The sequence below is a fragment of the Zootoca vivipara genome, chromosome 6 (assembly GCF_963506605.1).
Source record: "Zootoca vivipara chromosome 6, rZooViv1.1, whole genome shotgun sequence".
Lineage (NCBI taxonomy): Eukaryota > Metazoa > Chordata > Lepidosauria > Squamata > Lacertidae > Zootoca > Zootoca vivipara.
This window is the reverse complement of record NC_083281.1, coordinates 93287472-93307057: the sequence shown is the minus strand read 5'-3', so window position 1 is coordinate 93307057 and position 19586 is coordinate 93287472. Positions and strand designations below refer to the sequence as shown.

At 45.7% G+C, this 19586-nt stretch overlaps 1 protein-coding gene across 2 annotated transcripts in view; it reads left to right on the top strand.

The window, feature by feature from the left end:
- The window catches only part of LOC118086970 (tetraspanin-15), a 76012-nt gene that overhangs the window by 23656 nt on the left and 32770 nt on the right, over positions 1 to 19586 (top strand). The window contains exons 3-4 of one of the 2 annotated variants that reach the window (XM_035119097.2): positions 10953 to 11027; positions 13698 to 13793. In XM_035119097.2, coding sequence (XP_034974988.1) covers positions 10953 to 11027; positions 13698 to 13793 — 171 coding nt within the window. The remainder of the gene's footprint in view (positions 1 to 10952; positions 11028 to 13697; positions 13794 to 19586) is intronic. The other variant, XM_035119098.2, reaches the window with a different exon arrangement.

Here is a 19586-nt window from a genome sequence, read left to right as displayed (position 1 = left end):
TGGGGACATTGGATTCCGGGTGGGAGTTGATCACGGTGTGGATTTGCCAAGCGTGCCTTCCTCTTAGCACGTTTCTCCCTTGCGTCCTGAGATCAAGTGTCTTCGAAGCCCATGATACCTTTGGTAAAGGCTGTTCTCCAACTGGAGCGCTCGCAGGCCAGTGTTTCCCAGTTGTCTGTGTTTATACTACATTTTAAAAGATTTGCCTTGAGACAGTCTTTAAACCTCTTTTGTTGACCACCAGCAATACGCTTTCCATTTTTAAGTTCGGAATAGAGTAGTTGCTTTGGAAGACGATCATCAGGCATCCACAACATGACCAGTCCAATGAAGTTGATGTTGAAGAATCATTGCTTCAACACTGGTGATCTTTGCTTCTTCCAGTACACTGATATTAGTTTGCCTGCCTTCCCAAGTGATGTGTAAAAATTTTCGGAGACACCGTTGATGGAATCTTTTGAGGAGTTGGAGATGGCATTTATAAGTGGTCCATGTTTCACAAGCATATAGTAAGGTTGGTAGTACAATAGCTTTGTAAACAAGCATTTTGGTTCCCTGCTAATGTTTCGTTTCCCTCAAATACTCTGCATTTCAATCGGGAGAAAGCCGCACTCGCAGAGCTCAGGCGATGCTGGATTTCGGCATCAACGTTGGCCCTTGCAGAAAGGTAACTGCCTAGGTAGGAGAAGTGGTCAACATTTTCCAATGTTACACCACTGAGTTGGATTTGTGGCACTGCTGAGGGGTTATTTTGTACTTGTTGGGGCAGCACTTTGGTTTTTTGGATGTTGAGTGATAGGCCAAGCTTTTCATAAGCTTCTGCAAAGATATTTAGGATGGTTTGGAGGTCATCCTCTGAGCGTGCGCACACTACGTTGTCATCAGCATATTGAAGCTCTATGACGGACGTCACAGTAACCTTACTTTTTGCTTTCAGCCTGCTCAGATTGAAGATACAAACTGTAGGATCATGGCAATAAAAATAATGAATAGAGTTGGGGCAATAACACAACCCTGTTTAACACCTGATCCTACTGTGAATGGTTCACTTTGAGAGCCATTGTTATCTGCGATTGTGGCTGTCATATTGTCATGGAGGAGCCAAATGGTGTTTACAAATTTATCTGGGCAGCCAATTTTCAGAAGACAGTCCAAGTAGATCCACTGAAATGGGTGGACTTAAGTAACTTGATTGATTTGATATGGTGGACCTGAATGCTGCCCCAGGTGCTGTGGAATATGCATGCCATCCTATTATGTTTGCTTCAGGGAAAGAGTTTGTGTGATCAGATAGTTATTTTGAGAGCCCCTAATGTGCTGCTAAATTGCCTCACAACAGAAGCACCTCTAAAAGATGGGAAGCATCTACAGGGGTTTGCTTCATTGCCCACGTAAACCTCATTTGATGTGAATCTTAACTTATTTTCACTCCAAATTGCTTTTTGGGTGCAAGGGATGACTCTTGGATAAACATCTGTGGGGTTTCTTAAATGATTTTTGCATATGAAGTGCAGAGAAAAATATTTTAATTCTAAAGAAATTTAATTTCAAGAATTGGACAGAATGAGGGCTTCTTTCTCCATCTTCTCCCTTCTCATCCTTCAGAACTGTTTTCTGACTCCTCAGGAAGATGGGGGTGGTTTGAAGTGGAGGAGAGAGAGAGAGAGACTGAAGCTGATAAAAGAAGAAACTTAATCTCAGGGTGTGGGTTCGAGCCCCACTTTGGGCAAAAAAATTCCCGCATTGCATGGGGTTAGACTAGATGACCCTCACGGTCCCTTCCCATTCTATTCTATTCTTATAATTTTTCAGGAAGAACAAGAACCGCCTTCAGAGTGTTGGGAGGTTTTTTGCGGGTATATTCTGCACTTCTCGTTGATGCAATAATAATGCATTAGGGACAAAACAATTAGTCAATATGTCTGAGCTGTTCAGTATACATCCAGCTCTATTGCACTGCATCAATAACTACATCTGTAAAATATTGCAGAATGCTCCCACACACACACAGCCCAGTCTGGAGTGGATCCATCTTCTCCCTCATCCTACAAACTCTTTTCTGGCCCCTGTTTGCTTTGCAACAAAGTTCCCCCAACCCTTTCAATGGGCTGGGAGCTGCTGCAACTGGAAACCAGGCAGGCTGCCATATCGCCCCTGCAAAGTCTCGGCTGGAGCATGGCTGTTCCATGTTGTAGTGCCATTCAGGTGAGGCATAGTGAGGGAACTTAGTGCCTCCTGCCCACGTGAGCCAGGGGGAGGGATTTTGCTTTAAAGTGAGAAGTGGGAGGGTGCCCCCACGTTTACCAGGAAGCACTCAACCCCCAAACATTGACTTTTTCTTGCCCCCCCCCATTCCATCACCACCAGTGAAAAAGTTGCCCCCAGATTTCTTCCATTTTGCCACCGGCAGACGAGTGAGAGGGCCTTGTTTCCTCAGCCCTAGAAGTACAAGCCCATGCAATGGCCTTTCTTCAGATTGCATCTGGAGAGAGATGCTTCTTCTCTGCCTCCCTCTTCCCATTCTTATGGTGTCTTTGTTCTGCATGCAGGCATTTCAGAACAACTGGCACACACACCCCTCCCTTTGGTTTGGCTCCTGTCTGCTCTGTGTAACAGGGTGTTGAATGAAACAGCTGGCAGATGCTTCGTAGTTAAACAGCAGGGACAAAAGCATTTTTCTGGCTGGCGATGGAAGGGTAGCATTTCTCGGTGGCCTTTGTGGGAGGTCTACGGTTTAATAAAACTATTTCATAACCAAGATAGCGGGTGATGGAAAATACTGCTCCAGGGCTAAGTGGCAGAATTCTGGGCTGTTTTGACACAGTTTGGGAACTGGTGAGTGAACTCAGATAGATAGATGCAGCCTGATTTTTTTGTGTGTGGGCAGGTGCAGACCCCCCCCCCCCCATGTTACAATAGATGTGAGAAAAGGTGCAGATCCCCCCCAACCTCAGCAGCAGCACCTACTTGTAATTGAGGGAATTATTTTGCATTCTTTGGGAAACAGTTGCTGTCTGTCTCCACTTGCAACATCCTTGCTCTGCCTTAGGAAGTCCTCAAGACCGCCCAGTCTCTGCAGCAGCAAAAAACAAGCCAGAGTGTGAGAGAGTCTGTTGATTTCAGAATTTATGAATCGCTTAGCATTTAAAAAATACCTGCCGAGTGTATAAAAATTGGGTATAAATCATACTACAAATAATAAACAGTGTTAAAAACATGAAGCCAACAATAATTAAAACCTGCAGCATTGAAATGGACCGATTTGAGAAGGCCCTGGGGTGGTGGTGGGGAGAATATTGGAGACATAACACTTTGGGGACTTGCTTCACTTCTAGAAAAACATCTAGCTGTGATTTCTGCATTGCAGGGGGTTGGACTAGATGACCCTTGGGGTCCCTTCCAACTCTACAGTTCTTGACCACCTCAGAACAAAAACACTGCAACCTACCCATGAGAATATGTATTAATTATCTCTCTCCCTGTTGATTTTTGAATTAAATTTATGTTCTCATTAAATGATGGAGAATGGTCATGGGTGGGGGAAGGAAACAAGGAGAAATTTTCAGCAATGCTAGTGAAAAGTGACCAGCACCAGAACCCAGGTTTAAAAAATGCTGAAAATGTGTTTTGTGCTTTTCAATTTCTGTGCTGTTGCTTTTTCCTTTTTCTGTAAGCAATATTAACAGGTTGCTTCACCACCTGCCTGCTAGCATCCCTGCTCCACTGCAAGCTGAGCTGTGTTTGTATACACTGCAAATCTCTGCTTTCAATTGTGTTGGCTGGGGGGGGGGGGGACTGGGTTCCTTGAGTTGGTTTTGTTGACATGCTGTGGAGATTGTGTGAGTGCCTCTCCCGGCAGCCGCAGGAGAGCTGTGTGTGGCATGTTTTGTCACTGTGTTCTTCTGATGAACTGATGAGATGGAAGATGCTCTTGCTGTTTAGCAGCTGGCAGGCTTCAGGAGCTGCCTTGTGATGGCCTTGCTTGCCTCCAGGTGAGCTTTCTCTTGTGCGCCTTGCAGTCCAGTTGGAGTGAACCAGATTTGGGAGGAAGGGGGTAGTTTGGTGTGTGCCATGTTAAAGGGAAGCAGGAGGGGCAGTTTAATGTAACAAAGGGTGACAGTTTGGGGTTGGGTGGAAATTTTGTCAGTGAGAAGAAGTGAGGGGGAGCAAATTCTGTGCTAGGGATCACGAGGAAAGGTACTGCCAGTATCATAATGCCATTGTACAAATCTGTGCTGTAGCTGCATTTGGATGGCAGTTCTGGTCATCTCACCTCAGAAAAAGGCTATTGTAGATTTGGGAAAGTGTTCAGAAAAGGGCAACCAAAATGATAAAAGGGGTGGAGCAACTCCCCTGTGAAGAAAGGTTGCAGCATTTGAGACTTTTTAGTTTAGAGGAAAGGTGAGTAAGAGGCAACATGATAGAAGTTTAGATAATTATCAATGACATGAGAAAAGTGGATAGAGAATAGTTGTTCTGTGTCTCTCATAATGCTAAAACTCGTGGGCATGCAATGAAACTGAATGTTGGAAGATTCTGGAGAGATAAAATAAAGTACTTCTTCATGCAGCCAATCATTTTCAGTGTTTCTGAAGAAGTGTGCATGCACACGAAAGCTTATACTGTACCAAGAACAAACTGAGTTGGTCTCTAAGGTGCTACTTCCACAGGAGGCAGTGATGGCCTTCAGCTTGGAATTAAAAAAAAAAAAATTACGGTAGACAAATTCATGGAGGAAAGGGCTATTGGTTGTTGCTAACCAGGATGACTGTGCTCTGCCCCGCAGTTAGAGGCAATAACTGGAAGCCACAAGAGGGGAAAGTGCTCTTGTTCTCAGGCTTTGCTTGGGAGTTTCCCACAGGCATCTGACTGGCTGCTAAGAGAACAGGGTGCTGAACAAGATGGCCGAAACCAACAGGCTCTTCTTATGTTCTTAAGTAACTTCCATCTCTCTGGGGACGTGTCAGGGCGGCCTCAGCTTCCTTGGGTCTCTTGATTTATGATGCAGGGCAACAGCCTTCACCAACCAGGCCGGTGCCCTTCAGATGATTTTGATTCCAGCTCCCACCAGCCCCAGCTAGCATGGCCTGCGCTCAGAGGTGATGGGAATTGTAGTCCAGCAATACCCAGAGGGCCCCAAGTTTTCCCACTCCTCCTTTAGAGTTGGCTCTTACTTTGTGTGAAGCAATCCTTTCCAACACACGGGAGGACAGCGTGAAAAACCACAAGATGCCTCTCTAGATTTTTAGTTGATCTTGTAGCTAAATCTCAGAGATGGTTGATCTTTGTAAAGTCGTGGGATTGCTCCTCCCTTGTGAGAATCTGGCTTCTGCATGTAGCATGGTGTCTTGTTCATAAATAATGGATTTTAGAGTTACATTGCTTGTCCTTGGTGTCAGTCTGGTGTGGTTCTGCCCGCCTCCTTCATTCTAGTTGGCCTCCAGCTGCAAATGTGTAATGAGGGAGAAAAGTGTTCCTCGCTCGTTATTTCAGTGTGGAGATCTGTGAGATGCCTGCCTCCCTTTGCTCTCAAATATGCCTTCTGAAGGCTGCAACAGCCAAGTCAAGTTTGGCAACAGACAAGCCTGACAGAAACGAGCTACTGATAGGCTCCTTTTCAAACCTAAAGCACATCTGGAGGCAGTGTTTGGAAGTAGTGGCATATAATGGAGACAGGATTCTGATCCTTCAAGGCAGCTGAAAGTATAAACACTCATCATCCTCTGCTTGGTTGTGGAAAGATCTCACTCCCCTTTCCACATTTGCATTTGAATTTGTACCTTATTGTCATCGTTTTCAGATGATGTCTCTTGGGGCTGCTTATATTAGTGTTGTTACACGTCAACCTCCAAGCAGTGAGAGACTCCAGGGGTTACAGGAATTTACTCAGGTTCAGTTTCTTTGGAATGAAGTTTTGTCATGAAGTGAGTGTTGCAGTGTGCTTCTACGGAGGGCATGAAAGGGATGTGCATTTGAGAGAAGAACCTGCCCAAATTGCTACCCAGTTCTTCAGTGGTGAATTGAGAAAGTGTGTGCGTGCTTCAAGTCAGCCCACTGTTTTCGCCCCAAATTGTAAGGATATGCTTACCATGTTGCTGACGGAAATGGCAAGAGTGGCTCATCTGGTGTGAAGGAGCCACATCAATAGTCTGCCACAAGAAATGCAACTCCTGCTTAAGGCAGGCTGAGGCTGGCTCTGTGCAAACACACCAGCAGAGCCATTCCAGCACTCCTGCTATAATACTGCTTTAAACAGTCATGGCTTCCCTCAAAGAATTCTGGGAGCTGTAGTGTGTTAAGAATGCTGAGAGTTATTAGGAAACTCCTAATTTCACTCCCCGAGCTACAGTTCCCAGCATTTAACAACTAACTGTACATCAAAGGAAACTCTGGGAACCATAGCTCTGGGAGGGAAATAGGGGTCTCCTGATGACTCTCAGCACCTTTAAACTACAGGTTTGGGTGCAGGCATGACTATTTAAAGTGGCACCATATATGTATGGTGCGAATGTGGCTTTGGTTTGAGCCTCTAATATGTTAAGTCAATGTAGGTCATGCCAGATAACAGCAGGCATTGGGCACTCTGGCAGATGCTGCTGGTACTCACCCAAGGGGCACCATGAAGCATCCTGAGGCCTTCTGAAGGCTGGCTGGTCTGGACCTGTTGTTGCACCTGCCCCTGGGGAGAAACTGCCTGTTTTTTCAAGGGACATTGCTCAGGTCTGCAGCCATTCATTCTTGTGGCATGGGGGCAGTGAGGAGTGCATGGTCGGAGGACTCGAGCAAAACCCCAACTAGGCCTGTGTAGGCATCATTCAAAACCAGTTTGAAGCCCACATCATGATAACCGTTTCATTATATTTAACTGGCAATAAATTGCAAACAGCCTTCAAAACGCCATGGGGCGGTATAATTGCAAGCAATTTGAGAAGTCCTGTCCCTGTGTGTTGCTGATTGCTGGCTGCCACCTTCCAAAAACCATTTTGCCTCCCCCAAAGTGAGATTGGCTGGCTGCTTCCTTCCAAGCGGCAGGAAGGAAAGGAGAGCGGGAAGTGCTGAGATGGACCATGCTCTGTCACAGCTGGCTCCCGCTGGTTGGCTGGCCCAGCTGCATTTCCTCTACCCAATCCCTCCTATGGCAGAACAGTGCCAGCCTTAGCACCTCCCCTTAACCACAGTATTGGTGCTTTAAGAAAGAGTACTGCCTCTCTGCCTGTGCCTCCCTCCCTCCCTTCCTTCCTTCTTCTTTCTTTCTCTCTCCTGGTTGCTCCTTCTCTCCCTCCCTCCTCAGCTGAGGCACTGCAATCCTGCATGTTGCTGGGAAGGATAGCCCCCCTGGGATGTTGCTGGGAAGGACACAGCCCTTATTTCAGACATCAAGATATACTGCTGGTATATCATGATGGTTTGCTGGTGAAAAATCATGATGTTGAAAACCAGGTATCACCCAGGCCCAACTTCTGACCTAGATGGTCCAGGGATGAGGGATGATGGCTCACCAGGCAAAACCTCCCCCCCCCCTTCTGAGGCCAGAGAACATGCCAGGTGGGGAAATAGTGGCCCCTGTCACTGCTTTAAGCACTTCTTTCCAAGGAGGCATCATGAAATAGTTCATGGAGTCAACCCTCCTGAAATTATGCCCCAATTTTCAGCAGGGTGAAACAGCCTGCCCTTGAATTTGACCTATATCTGGAGATTTTGGGGATTGGCACCTTTGTGTACAAAACAAGTACTCCACCACTTTTGAAAAAAAAGATAGGATCTGTATCTGTTTAGCAAAGAAGCTAGAATAAAGCAATGCAAATTGAGTACACATATAATCGTTTAACATACAAGTGGTTGCAGGGGGCAAATAATAAGTGAGAAGTGCCAAGGTTAAGGGCCTGAAGTCAGTACAGAGTGAGGTTTGCAATCTCAGAGGTCAACCTTCTAGGGCACATTTGCAAACTGAAGGAGCTGTTGTGGGTATCATACACACAAGTACCATACAACCAACAAGCACAGAGAGTCTCTCTCTCCCCCCCCACCGCCCCCCCAATAAATCAATCTCTCACACACCCATCACAGACTTGAAAAATGCTGTATGTCAATTGCAGCAGTGCAGGTCCCTGAGGGTGCATGTGTGCATGCAAGGGCCACATGGGTGACCCATGAGTTAGGCTGCCCTTTGTTTATGTATCTGCGATCCCTTCCTGAGACCCTGGAGAATTCCTTTCCATCAGTGGAGGCCGTGCTCAGCAAGATGGACCAATGGCAGCTTCCTATGTGAGTTCCCACAGCCAAAGTGGCAGCAGCATGTCTGATTCCCTCCAGCTGAATGAAGACTGGGCAGTCCAGCTCTCCTCTTGAAAGCAGTGGGTGGAACTGAAGAGGGCAATCCATGGCTGTGGGTCTGCCTTACTGGCACAGAGCCTTTGGTGCCTGTGACTTGAGAGGGCTAGAAAATGCACCCCAAAGCATTGCATTGGCTGCCCTCCCCTTATTGCAGTCATAGCACAAAACACCTGAAGGGCTTCAGGATTGGGGAAGGCTGTGGAATGGGTGCAAGGAAAAAGTCCATGGGTGCAATGGGTTTTAAATAGGGAGAGGAGTTTGGTCTTGGTTCTGAAGATGCTTTTAATGGTCCCAGATGCACACATTCTGAGTTGAGGACTCTGCAGGGACACTGTAAAAAAATTGACAGAATCCATTTAATAAGTTGAAAAGACCACTTTAAATGATAGTGTCAGAAGCCTTCATGAAGATCCAAAAAGAACAAAATAGCAGAGCCTATTTAATGGGACAAACTGAACTAGAAAACTTTCAATATTTACTTTAAAAGAACACCAGTTCTAATCAAGCACCAACAGCTGCAACACAGTGTGACATTGTGTCTGCTGGATGTAGAGCATCTTGTATGCAACACCACTAAAAAGGTATTGAGCTGCCAACAGCTAAACCCTCCTCCAGACTCGTGTCTGTTTTCCTTGTTTTAATAAAATGTATCTTCGGAATGACTTTGAAGTCCCCTGTATCAGAATCAGTCCCCACCCACCCACCTTTGCTTCCATGGTATCAAACTTCACCCACAAAGGAATGTGCTGTTCTTATTTGGCTTTTGCATGTGCCTATCACAGCAAGGCAGGCTGGTGATTGCAGCTCCACAGTAAGCAACTTCCTCCAATGGAGGCTGGAGGTGAACTGGGGACTTCCAAGGCCCTTCATCCAGTTTGCTTCTAGCTGAAGGTTCTGTAAAGGGACCATCCCCCTGCTGTTCTTTACACAAAAGCTTTTCCAAGGCTAAGCAACAGCGTCTACTCTCATATCAAAATGCTATTTGAGCCATGTTCAGTTGCAACTCTGTCTGACAGCAAGCTTCTCTCCCTGTTGCGGAATTCTTTTCTCCTGTGGTAAACCCAGCCAAGTTAAATGAAATTAAAAGCAAGCAGTTAAATACTCTCCCTGGGTTATTGCGGAAGCAGGCACCGCAAAGTGATTAATTTTGGCCCCGAACTTGGTGCTGGAACAGTCTGTAATTTATTGTTGAAGCTAGAACTGATGGGTTTCTTAAGGATGGCTGATGGCAGTTGGTGTTTAATGGAATGAGGGATTTGTTCCTGTTCTCCTGTCCCATTGAGAATGTGATGAATTGGTACTGAACCCTTTATTAACTATCTCGTCTATTTTGAACTTGAGCCAAATTTCTTTTCCTTACTTAGCAGGTAACATTATTGCCAGGCACTTGAGCCAAATTAATCCTTCAAGAAGCTCTGCTGAATTTGGCCCCCTTAGCAAACAGAAGATGACGTTTCTTGTTACAAAATAATGCAAAGATTAGAGGGTTCCAGCCTATTATGAAGGTCACTGTCAAGTGGGGTTGAAGCGAACAACAATTAAGAATCAGCCTAATGAACATGTACCCTCTGCACCCTCTTTCTTGGTTAAGTACAGCTTTCCAGTACAGTCGTACTTGGAAGTTGAAAGGAATCCGTTCCGGAAGTCTGTTTGACTTCCAAAACATTTGGAAACCAGAGCGTGGCTTCTGATTGGCTGCATGAAGCTCCTGTATCCAATCAGAAGCCGCGGAAGCCCCGTCAGACATTCAGCTTCCAAAAATAGTTCACAAACAGGAACAGTCACTTCCGGGTTTGTGGCGTTTAGGAGCCAAAACGTTCGAGAACTAAGCTGTTCGAAAACCAAGGTATGACTGTACATGTTAACAAGCTATTTTGCTACAGATACCTTGTTTCCTCATAACCATAGTTTGCAAACTCTTCAAAACATGGTTCGGATCTGTGGTTTTGAAGGGAGCTGTGATTTGTGATCAGTGCACATCATGTAATGTGATTCAGTGCCAGAGGAAGGAAAGGAAAAGGATGAGGGAGTCTGCTTTCAAGACTAGCTCTCAGTTTGTAAACTATGTCAAGACCAGGAGGAAGCTGGAGCCCAAGTTATGGCTATGGCCTTATCAAGGCAAGAATGAATTCAGCTAGTGTAGAGTAAAAGGTTTCCTCAGGCAAAGGCAGTTTAAAACAACATTTGAATCATAGAATGGTAGGGTTGGAAAGAAGCCTGATGATCATCTAGTCCAGGGGTCAGCAAACTTTTTCAGCAGGGGACCGGTCTACTGTCCCTCAGACCTTGTGGGGGGCTGTACTATATATTTTTTATCTTATTCTGCAGTCACCTGATTTAAAAGCCAAGGGTGGATAGGAGGGGAAATGTGTGGAGCTGAACTGCCCAGGGTGGAGGGTGGAGGGGGAGAATGTTCTGTGTCTAGTTCATATTTCAGCACAGCCATAGGATGTCAGGTGGGAGAGCACAGCTATGCCAGCTAGGACTGATGGGCATCCAGTTTGATGTTGACCTGACTTATAGTATCAGGGGTGGAGAGTTATTCATGTTTTTTTGTGACCTCTTAAAGAAATACAAAATCCACTTCTCTTCCCCACCCTTTTCTCTTTTCTGCCTAGTTCTTCTGGGTCCTGCTGGCCATCTTTATTACTGAGCTGCTGCTGCTGTTTATCGAAATAATCTTTGAAAAGCAGGTGAGCCTCCCACATGAGTAATTACAGTGTGCGTTTTGACCCCTTTGGGAGAGACTGGAGATCATCTTGTTCAGTGGGCTGTGAATGTGAAGGACTGGCAGGTTTGTTTTTTTACCCAAGTAATTTTTCAGTGTGTGCATAACTTAACAGCCCTGCCAGAGTGATTAGGTATATGATTGAATGCTGAGCTCTTTTCTCCACACTTGGTTCTCCTCTTCTTTCAGACTGAAATTTATCTCTGCCCTATGAAACTGCAGAACTTGGAGAAATCATTTCTGCATTGTTTCAGGCTGGCACCAGGATATAGACATGACCAGAAGGTATTGCACAACCAGGAGTGCACAGATCCTGCTCCATAGCACAGCACCTGCCCTGCCCATGGAAATCCATCTTCCTTCTTAAAAGCAACAAAAAGAACAAGGAGCTCCATGTCCTCATGGATGCAAAGTGTGTCACAAATGCTGTGACTCCCAAAATCACTCCCAAGCTCAAAATGACTCCATAAGTTACATTGATTGTTTTCCATCTGTTTGCTTAGGGAAGAGGTGAGCACTAAACAGCAGGACAGATAAAAATTTTGATCTCTCTCCATAACATGAGAGGTCATGGACATCCAATGAAGCTGAATGTTGGAAGATCCAAAACAGATAAAAGAAAGGCCTCCTTCATACACTGCAGAGTTAAGCCATGGAACTGGCTTCCCCAGGAGACAGTGAGAGCCATCAATTTGAATGGCTTTAAAAGAAGATAAGACAAATTCACAGAGGAGAGGACCCTGTTTCTCCTAAAAAAAAGACATAGCCATAAAATAAGCCGTAGCAGGATTTTTAAGCATTCAAGATAAGCCATACCCCGAAAATAAGACATAGTGATAGGCACAGCAGCAATGCCGGCCATGACAGAAGGAGGAGGGGGAAAAATAAGACATCCCCTGAAAATAAGACATAGTGGTGTTTTTTTTAAGGAAAAATAAATATAAGACAGTGTCTTATTTTTGGAGAAACACGGTATTGGTAGCTACTAGCTACAATGGCTGTGATCTGCCTCTATGGTTGGAGGCAGCAATGCTTCTGAATACCAATTGCTGGAAACCCCAGGAGGGGAGAGTGATGCTCTTGTGCTCAGATCCTGCTTGCTGGTTTCCCACAGGCATCTGTTTGGCTGCTGTGAGAAGAGGATGCTGGACTAGATTGGCCACTGTCCCGATTCAGCAGACTCAATTTAGGTTCTTATGTTTTTAAATCTCATCCGTCCAGATTTCTAACCTGTATTTGCAACTGAGATTTTGTGCTGCCCACTGTTCATGCCTGACTAGGAAACAAAATGTGTGATGGCTCTGTTCTCCAGATGAATGTTGGAACTGCCCTGGGGGAGTCAACTGCTTGGGCAGGAGATTGACTGACTTTTTAGAAGGTTGGCAAGGTTGTCAGCTATGAGACAATTGAATTTTTTTGTATGTGGTTTTTCCTTTAAGTTAATGTTGGGGATTTAAGGGGAAAAAATGCCTGTCAGCCTCATCTTAAGTGTGGAAGTGTTGAAACTGACATTTTGTGTTTTGTGTTTGGGATACAGGGTTTTTTTTTGGGGGGGGGGGTTCATTAAAAATATTCTTTGTTTTCCACCTTGACATGCCTTCTCTTCTCCCTGGCTCTGCCTTCCCTGCTCTGTCAGAATCCTCTTCTTTGTATTCACATTTATTCTTCAGCTCACCCAACCTCTGTAATTTTCATGTCAGAATTAATTAGGCCAAGTAAGTTGGTGAGTTTGTGTGTTTAAGCAAAAAAAACCCAAACAGCTTCTTTTCGTTAATATTTCTCGCGGTTTGTGTCTGGTGGGGCTTTGTCAGAAGTCAGATGGCAAATGCTCCTTCAGAAGGTAATTCCTCAGACATTAGGAGCTCAGCTTTAAGGGATGCAGGAACCTTCTGAAGGATTTGTGAAATGCATTTTAGATTCAATTATTGCTTAATTTGAAGCATCTGCCATGTCAAAAATAACCCCAAGGGTATGTTCTATAGGAATTTATGGGAAGAATCTTTGATTGCACCATAGCTGCCAAGTTTTCCCTTTTCTCGCGAGGAAGCCTATTCAGCATAAGGGAATTTCCCTTTAAAAAAGGGATAACTTGGCAGCTATGGATTGCACCCATCTTGGGTTTTTCTCTATATATGTATTATTATTATTTTAGTAAACTTTGCTATGTGCATAATTTAATTTAATTTATCAAAAGCAACTGCTTAAAAATTGAAAAGCAATGCCAGTGCCCCATGCAGAGCAGCCTCGCCCCCCCCCCCACCATCACTTTGCTTATTCATTTGCATATTTTTCTTAAGTTCCATGGTTGGATTCAGGACACAAAATGCAGCACAGGACCTACACTGTGTAGGTTCTTACAAATGTGTTAATGGATGTCATGGAGGGGGGGCTCTTTTGCAGAATCAAGGCTGTTGAAAGAACGGGGGTGTCTTTTTTTAAAAAAAAGATGCTGTCCTTCACATGGGAACTTTCTTTGTATTCAGAGGGACTGATGCTCTGACAACACATCATTTGTTGTCCCTGCAAGGGAGATTGCACCAAATCTTGCAATGTTGTGTGAAGGCCTTCCCTTGTTAACCTCATATCTGCTGTTGGAGAGCATTTCTCTCACATTTGGGACTCTGCTTCTTTCCAGATGAATGCAGTTTTCCATTCCACTGTGCAAGATGGGATAAGACACTACTATGATGATTTGGACTTCAAGAATATTTTGGACTTTGTCCAACAAAAGGTAAGTTTTTGTTTTACTCAGTATGAGCATAAAGTATTTGTGGGGCTGGGTAGGTTGGGAACCAAGGCTGATGAGGGAGTTGGGTATGTTTAGCTGGTAAAGAGGAAACTGGGAGGCGATATGAGAGCCATCCTCTGATATCTAAAGGGCTGTCACATTGAAGGAGCAAGCTTGTTTTCTGCTGCTCCCCAGAGGGTAGGGCCTGAACAACTGGATTTAAGTTGCAAGAAAGGAGATTCCAACTAAACATTAGGAGGAACTTTCTGACAGTAAGAACTGTTCAACAGTGGAACAGATGACCTGGGAAGGTGATGGACTATCCTCCATCAGAAGTTTTTTAACAGAGGTTGGAAGGCCATCTGCCAACCTTAGTGTCAGGGAGCTCCCAGAGGGTCCATGGGATACCAGATCGGGTTACAGGGATCCCCGGCCCCTCCTCTCCAGCACCCCTTCTTCCAGCCGGGATAGCAGCGAGTCGTCCAATGGGGAGGAAGAGGGGATGGTCAGACAGGTGGGGAGAGGGCTCAGCGATGTTAGCAAAGAGCCCTTGCACTGCCTTCAACAGGAGGGTTCAGAAGGGGAGACGTTGCTTCCTATCTGCGCAGAGGGGTCAAGTGCAAAGAGGGTAGGCGGAGAATGGGGGTGTCCAAGTTCTTCTGTTGGGCTCGTAACAGGAAGGGGCCACTCCCAGATTCTGCGAGTGACTGAGATGGACGTGTTTTAGTTAGTTCCGCACTGTACATAGTATGCACAATAAACCTGTAAAAAGCCAGGTTGGATTCCAGCGTCGTTACTCGTGAGTAACCACCTCAACGCCCATTATACTTAGCTATGATTCCTGCATCACAGGAGGTTAGAATAGATGACTAATAACAATTCTGTTATTAGCAGGCTGTGTACAAAATGTTTTGACTGACCTCAGAGCAAATGGAGATTGGCCTGCCGGTTCCTCTAGAGTGGACTGTACAATCTAGGGTGGATTCTGAGATCCATTCTGGGCTCTGAAATGGTTTCTGCACATGTAGAGGATCCAGCACAGGTATAGCAGAGGTGGCGTCAAATGATGTGTGGTGAGGCCGGGATGTGCACTCATGCTTAGAGGCCTCTAAACCCAGGGCCAGGTTGTTGTAGTCATACACTAGGGGTGTATTAGGTGAACTGGGGACTTCTCCGGGCCCATGCTAAGCCCTGCCTTACACTCTGCATCCAAATAACATACAAAAACATTATGTTAGGGGGAATTGCTTGCAGGATTGTCCACAAAAATGTGTACAGTAGGAAAGATGCCCACTAGAATGCTGACAAATATTTCCAAAGGCATAAATTGAAAGCTGACATGGAAATTCAGGGAGCAGACTTAAAAACTGGGGGAAGTAGAAACCAAGAGAAACCGAAATTGACCAATTTCTCCATCCCAACTCCCAGTGGCTATTCCTTCACTGCTGTGTTCAAAACTGCTGCTGTGTTCAAAACTGGCCAACAAAACTAAGCAAACATTATGCTTTGTTTTGCTCTTGTGTATATCATTAATTACCACTTGAATACATTATAAAGTTTGACATCTTCATCTTTCATCAGTAGAGCAAATATTGTGGAAAAACAAAGTCCTGTGATTGCCAATACAAGTGTGTGGTGGTGGTGGTGGTGTTTAGTCCTGTCCGACTCTTCATGGACCAGAGCACACCAGACACTCCTGTCTTCCACAACCTCCCACAGTTTGGTCAGACTCATGTTCAAAGAATCATAGAGTTGGAAGAGACCACAAGGGCCATCCAGTCCAACCCCTTCGAGAACACTGTCCAACCATCTCGTCCTCTGTCGTCCCCTTCTACTTGTGCCCTCCATCTTTCCCAACATCAGGGTCTTTTCCAGGGAGTCTTCTCTTCTCATGAGGTGGCCAAAGTACTGGAGCCTCAGCTTCAGGATCTGTCCTTCCAGTGAGCACTCAGGGCTGATTTCCTTCAGAATGGATAGGTTTGATCTTCGTGCAGTGTGAGGAGTTTCTGCTTTTCAAATGAGCAGAATTTGAATTCTTCCACCTGCCTTGCCCCACCCTTCAGTCTCTGCTTCTCAATTTGCATTGTATTATTTTACGCACTATGACTTGCCATTGTTTTATTGATTATAGTTTAGAAATTATTTATTATAATTGTTAAGAGTAGATTTCTGTTTAATTTTTATATGCTGATATTTAATATTCTATACTATTCTAATGGATTGTTGAATATTACTTTATTTGATAGAAGTTGCTTATTTTAAAGTTATGTTTTATTACCTTTTTTATTGGATTAGATTGTTATAAGGTGTACATTCTTTGTTTCTTCAGCTGGTAAACTGCCTGGGGTATTGTGAAATAGAAAGATGGTATACAAATTAAAAGTGATGATGATGATGATGAGGTATTCTGCCTTCCTAAAACAAGGCCATTTACTAGAAGTCTCAGTTTGCTTCTCAGTAATCCTTTAAGTGTCACACCAATACTGAAAAACGTGCACAGGCTACCTGTTAGCTATTGGGCTTAAGTTCAAGGTGCTGCTGTACAAAGCCCTATGCAGCTTGTTACCAGGATACCTAGAAGATTCTCATAGAATAATAGGATTGCAGAGTTGGAAGAGACCCAAAGGGTCATCTAGTCCATCCCCTGCGAGGTAGGAATAACCCCTTATATACCCAACTGGTCACTGTACTCTGCAGAAGAAAAGGCCCTGCAAATAACATCTCATCAAGAAGGCCATCATGTTATACCGTATTATCAGTGGCATCTGTCTGTCTTGAGAGACAATGGAGGACTGTGCCTTAGGGGGTGAAGTCAAACCATTGGAGAGTTAACATGAGCAGCAGCCCATAAGACCGCCGTGCACCAGCGGCATCCCGTACGGAGTGCGCACGCGTGGGATGCCACACATGCGCAGTCCGTACGGGGTGCTGCACACATGCCGTACTGAGTACCACCTGGGCTTGGTACGCCACTGCTCCTCCTCCTCCTCCTCCTGCACCCCCATTGGTGGTGGTGGGTGGGAGAATCATCAGAATAGTGGACAGGGGGAGGAGAGAGGAGTTGATTCAGTCTGGAAAACTGACATTCTTTCAGTAATGGAACAATGGTAATAGAACAACATTCAATTCCACCCTTTGAATTGAGTAAACTATTTCGCTGTATCTCATAAATATAAACTGCTTTGACAATAGGTTCACCTCTGGAGCTCTGCATTTTACAGGAGGATCATCCTTGGGAACATAATTGAAATGCATCCTTAACACACATCCCAGATGATTCTCTTACGGTCCAGCTAGCAGGATGCGTGGCTCCCTCTCTCTCCCCTTGTGGCTCGTTCTGTTTTATCTCCATCTTCCAAACAGCTGGTCACAGCCATGGCAGCCATTGAAAACTCAGTGCAGCAATTTGACAATGACAACCTATTTATAAAAGCCAACTCCAGCACCCTGGCATGTCCGTGAAACAGAATCCAGAAGTGAGCAGAGTTTGATATGATTCTATGATATTTTAACAGGACACGCACATGTAAATGGAGACAGGAGCTGGAGGCAGGCCGGAGTGGGGGGTGGCTGGTGACAACAGCACCACCGGTATTTACCTTGGCAGTCATGACAGGGGCTGGCCAAGTCGGAACACTGCGGAGGGAGATTTGGCCAAGAGTAGGGATGTAGAGGAATCTGCTAGGATCCCACGGCAGGATCCTTCCTCAACTGCTCTCTTGTCTCCTCCATCCCCACAATGGGAGCCATGAGTGTCACCTCCCCCTGTGTTCCCGCCACCCCCTCCAAACTTGGCAGAGCCCCTCTCTGACATGCCCACTCCAACACCATCATTATACTGGGAGTAGCTCTGCCTGCCCAGAGGGATGTTTCAATGGTCCCAGTCACCTCGGGGGGGGGGGGGAGAGACCTGTCCTGTCACCTAGGTCGAGAAGGAGTCGAAAGAGAAGGGAACAGAAACATAGCAGGAGATTGTAGAAATGCTTACAGCCTTAAGAAGAGTCCTTCTTGTCCCTATCTATAGGAAAGCCAAAGATTGTGACAGTGCCATATCAACTTTCAGAGCTTGCCAGCTAGGGCACCTGCCTTTCTTGTAGCTGTATTTAGGATTACCTCTGAAGGGCCTTAAACCAGGGGTCCCCAAACTACGGCCCGCGGGTCAGATGCGGCCCAATTGGCCTCCCAATCCGGCCCACGACAACCCCTGCCGCCCGCCCGCTCTTACGGCGCGCAACACGGTGGCGCGCTTCCAGATCAGAAAAAAGCACCGAAAATCATTTGTGTGCACGCGTATGGGCCTCTCCCGACCCAGAAGAGGTCATTTCCGGTGCACTTCCGGGTCGGGGGAGGCCCATACGCATGCGCACAAACGATTTTCGGCGATTTTTCCGACCTGGAAGCATGCCACCGCGCCAGTAAGTGTGTGTGTGCGCATGTGCATGGGTGCGCACTCCCCTGCCCTCCGGCCTGCTGCGCGATCGGTGTGGCGGGCACCGGCCCAAAGCCGGGTAAGTCTGGGGACCCCTGCCTTAAACCAACCATTTGCATGTACCACAGTAATATAAGCATTAAGGGTTTGGGAAAGAACTTTTTGTCCAGTCTTTGTTCTTCGGCAACTGGGAGACAGGACACTGTGTGGGAGCAATGGTGGAGACAATCTGGTGCTCCCGCAGAAGTGCCCAACCCCAGCCCTGCCCCATCCAGGTAAGAAGAAGAAGCAATGCCACTGCCATGAATCCCGGCTGCTCCTGGCTGGAGAGGACCCTGCTATTGCCCCAAGACTGCACTGGAAATTGGAATCGCATTGTTCATCATGGGAAACTCCTTGCTGAGAGATGACTTGGAGAACTGGGGTAGAAGTTGCCTCTGGCTGTCTTGTTTACCTTGGGCGTCTTTCTCCCTTGGCCCCCACAATTCATGGGCTTCATAGTATGGGCTGATACCACTCATGGCAGCCCTCCACATTCAGAGGCAGTGAGCATTAGATGCTGTGTAGAGAACTAACAGGAAGGGTACTTGCCTTTATGTCCATATTATAAGCTCCCTAGAGGAATCTGGCAGGCCCTTGTTGGACATGAAGGATACCCACCCAGTCTTATCCAGCAGGGTAGCTCTTATCTTCTTAAGCTTCCCAGCTAGCTGGTTTTTCTGGGATATGTTCCAGACCACTTCTTGTCTTTTGGACATTGTGAAAGTGGCAGCTACTTCTTGGAGGTGTGTGAGTTGCTGTTGGCTAGGAAATGCTGCAAGTTGGATCTGGGTGATACGCTTTTTAAAAGAAGACCTCCTGTGGTTTAGCAGCACTCACTCCGCACGTCCAGGAACACTGGGAATTAATCACAGGGCACCAGATTGGTTTTGGTACCAGATATGTGGGGATCACAGGAGTAATGCAGAAACTCTGAGGCAGAGCAGACTTCCTAATTCAAGCTTAGAAAATGAACATTTGGGAGAACTGGAGATTTGGGGACTTTTTAATTGCGTTTAGTGCATATGGAACAGCTTAAGCCTTTGATTAGTTTTCTGTTAAAAGGCTAATACCTTTACAATTGATATTCATTTCGGCTTACTCTGCTTGAATAGATCCTTTCATCTATGGAAGAGAGATCATTTTACAAGCTTACTTGTAAGATAAATCAAGATTCTTCTTCTTATATCAATTGGAAAACATACCCTGATTTGAAACACAAGATGCAGGAGTTCAGTCTCATAGGTTTACAATCAATTTTTGCAGGTCTTTGTACAAAGGATATACCAAGATGAGAGTTGTAGTTGGAAATATCTGAAAGGCTACAG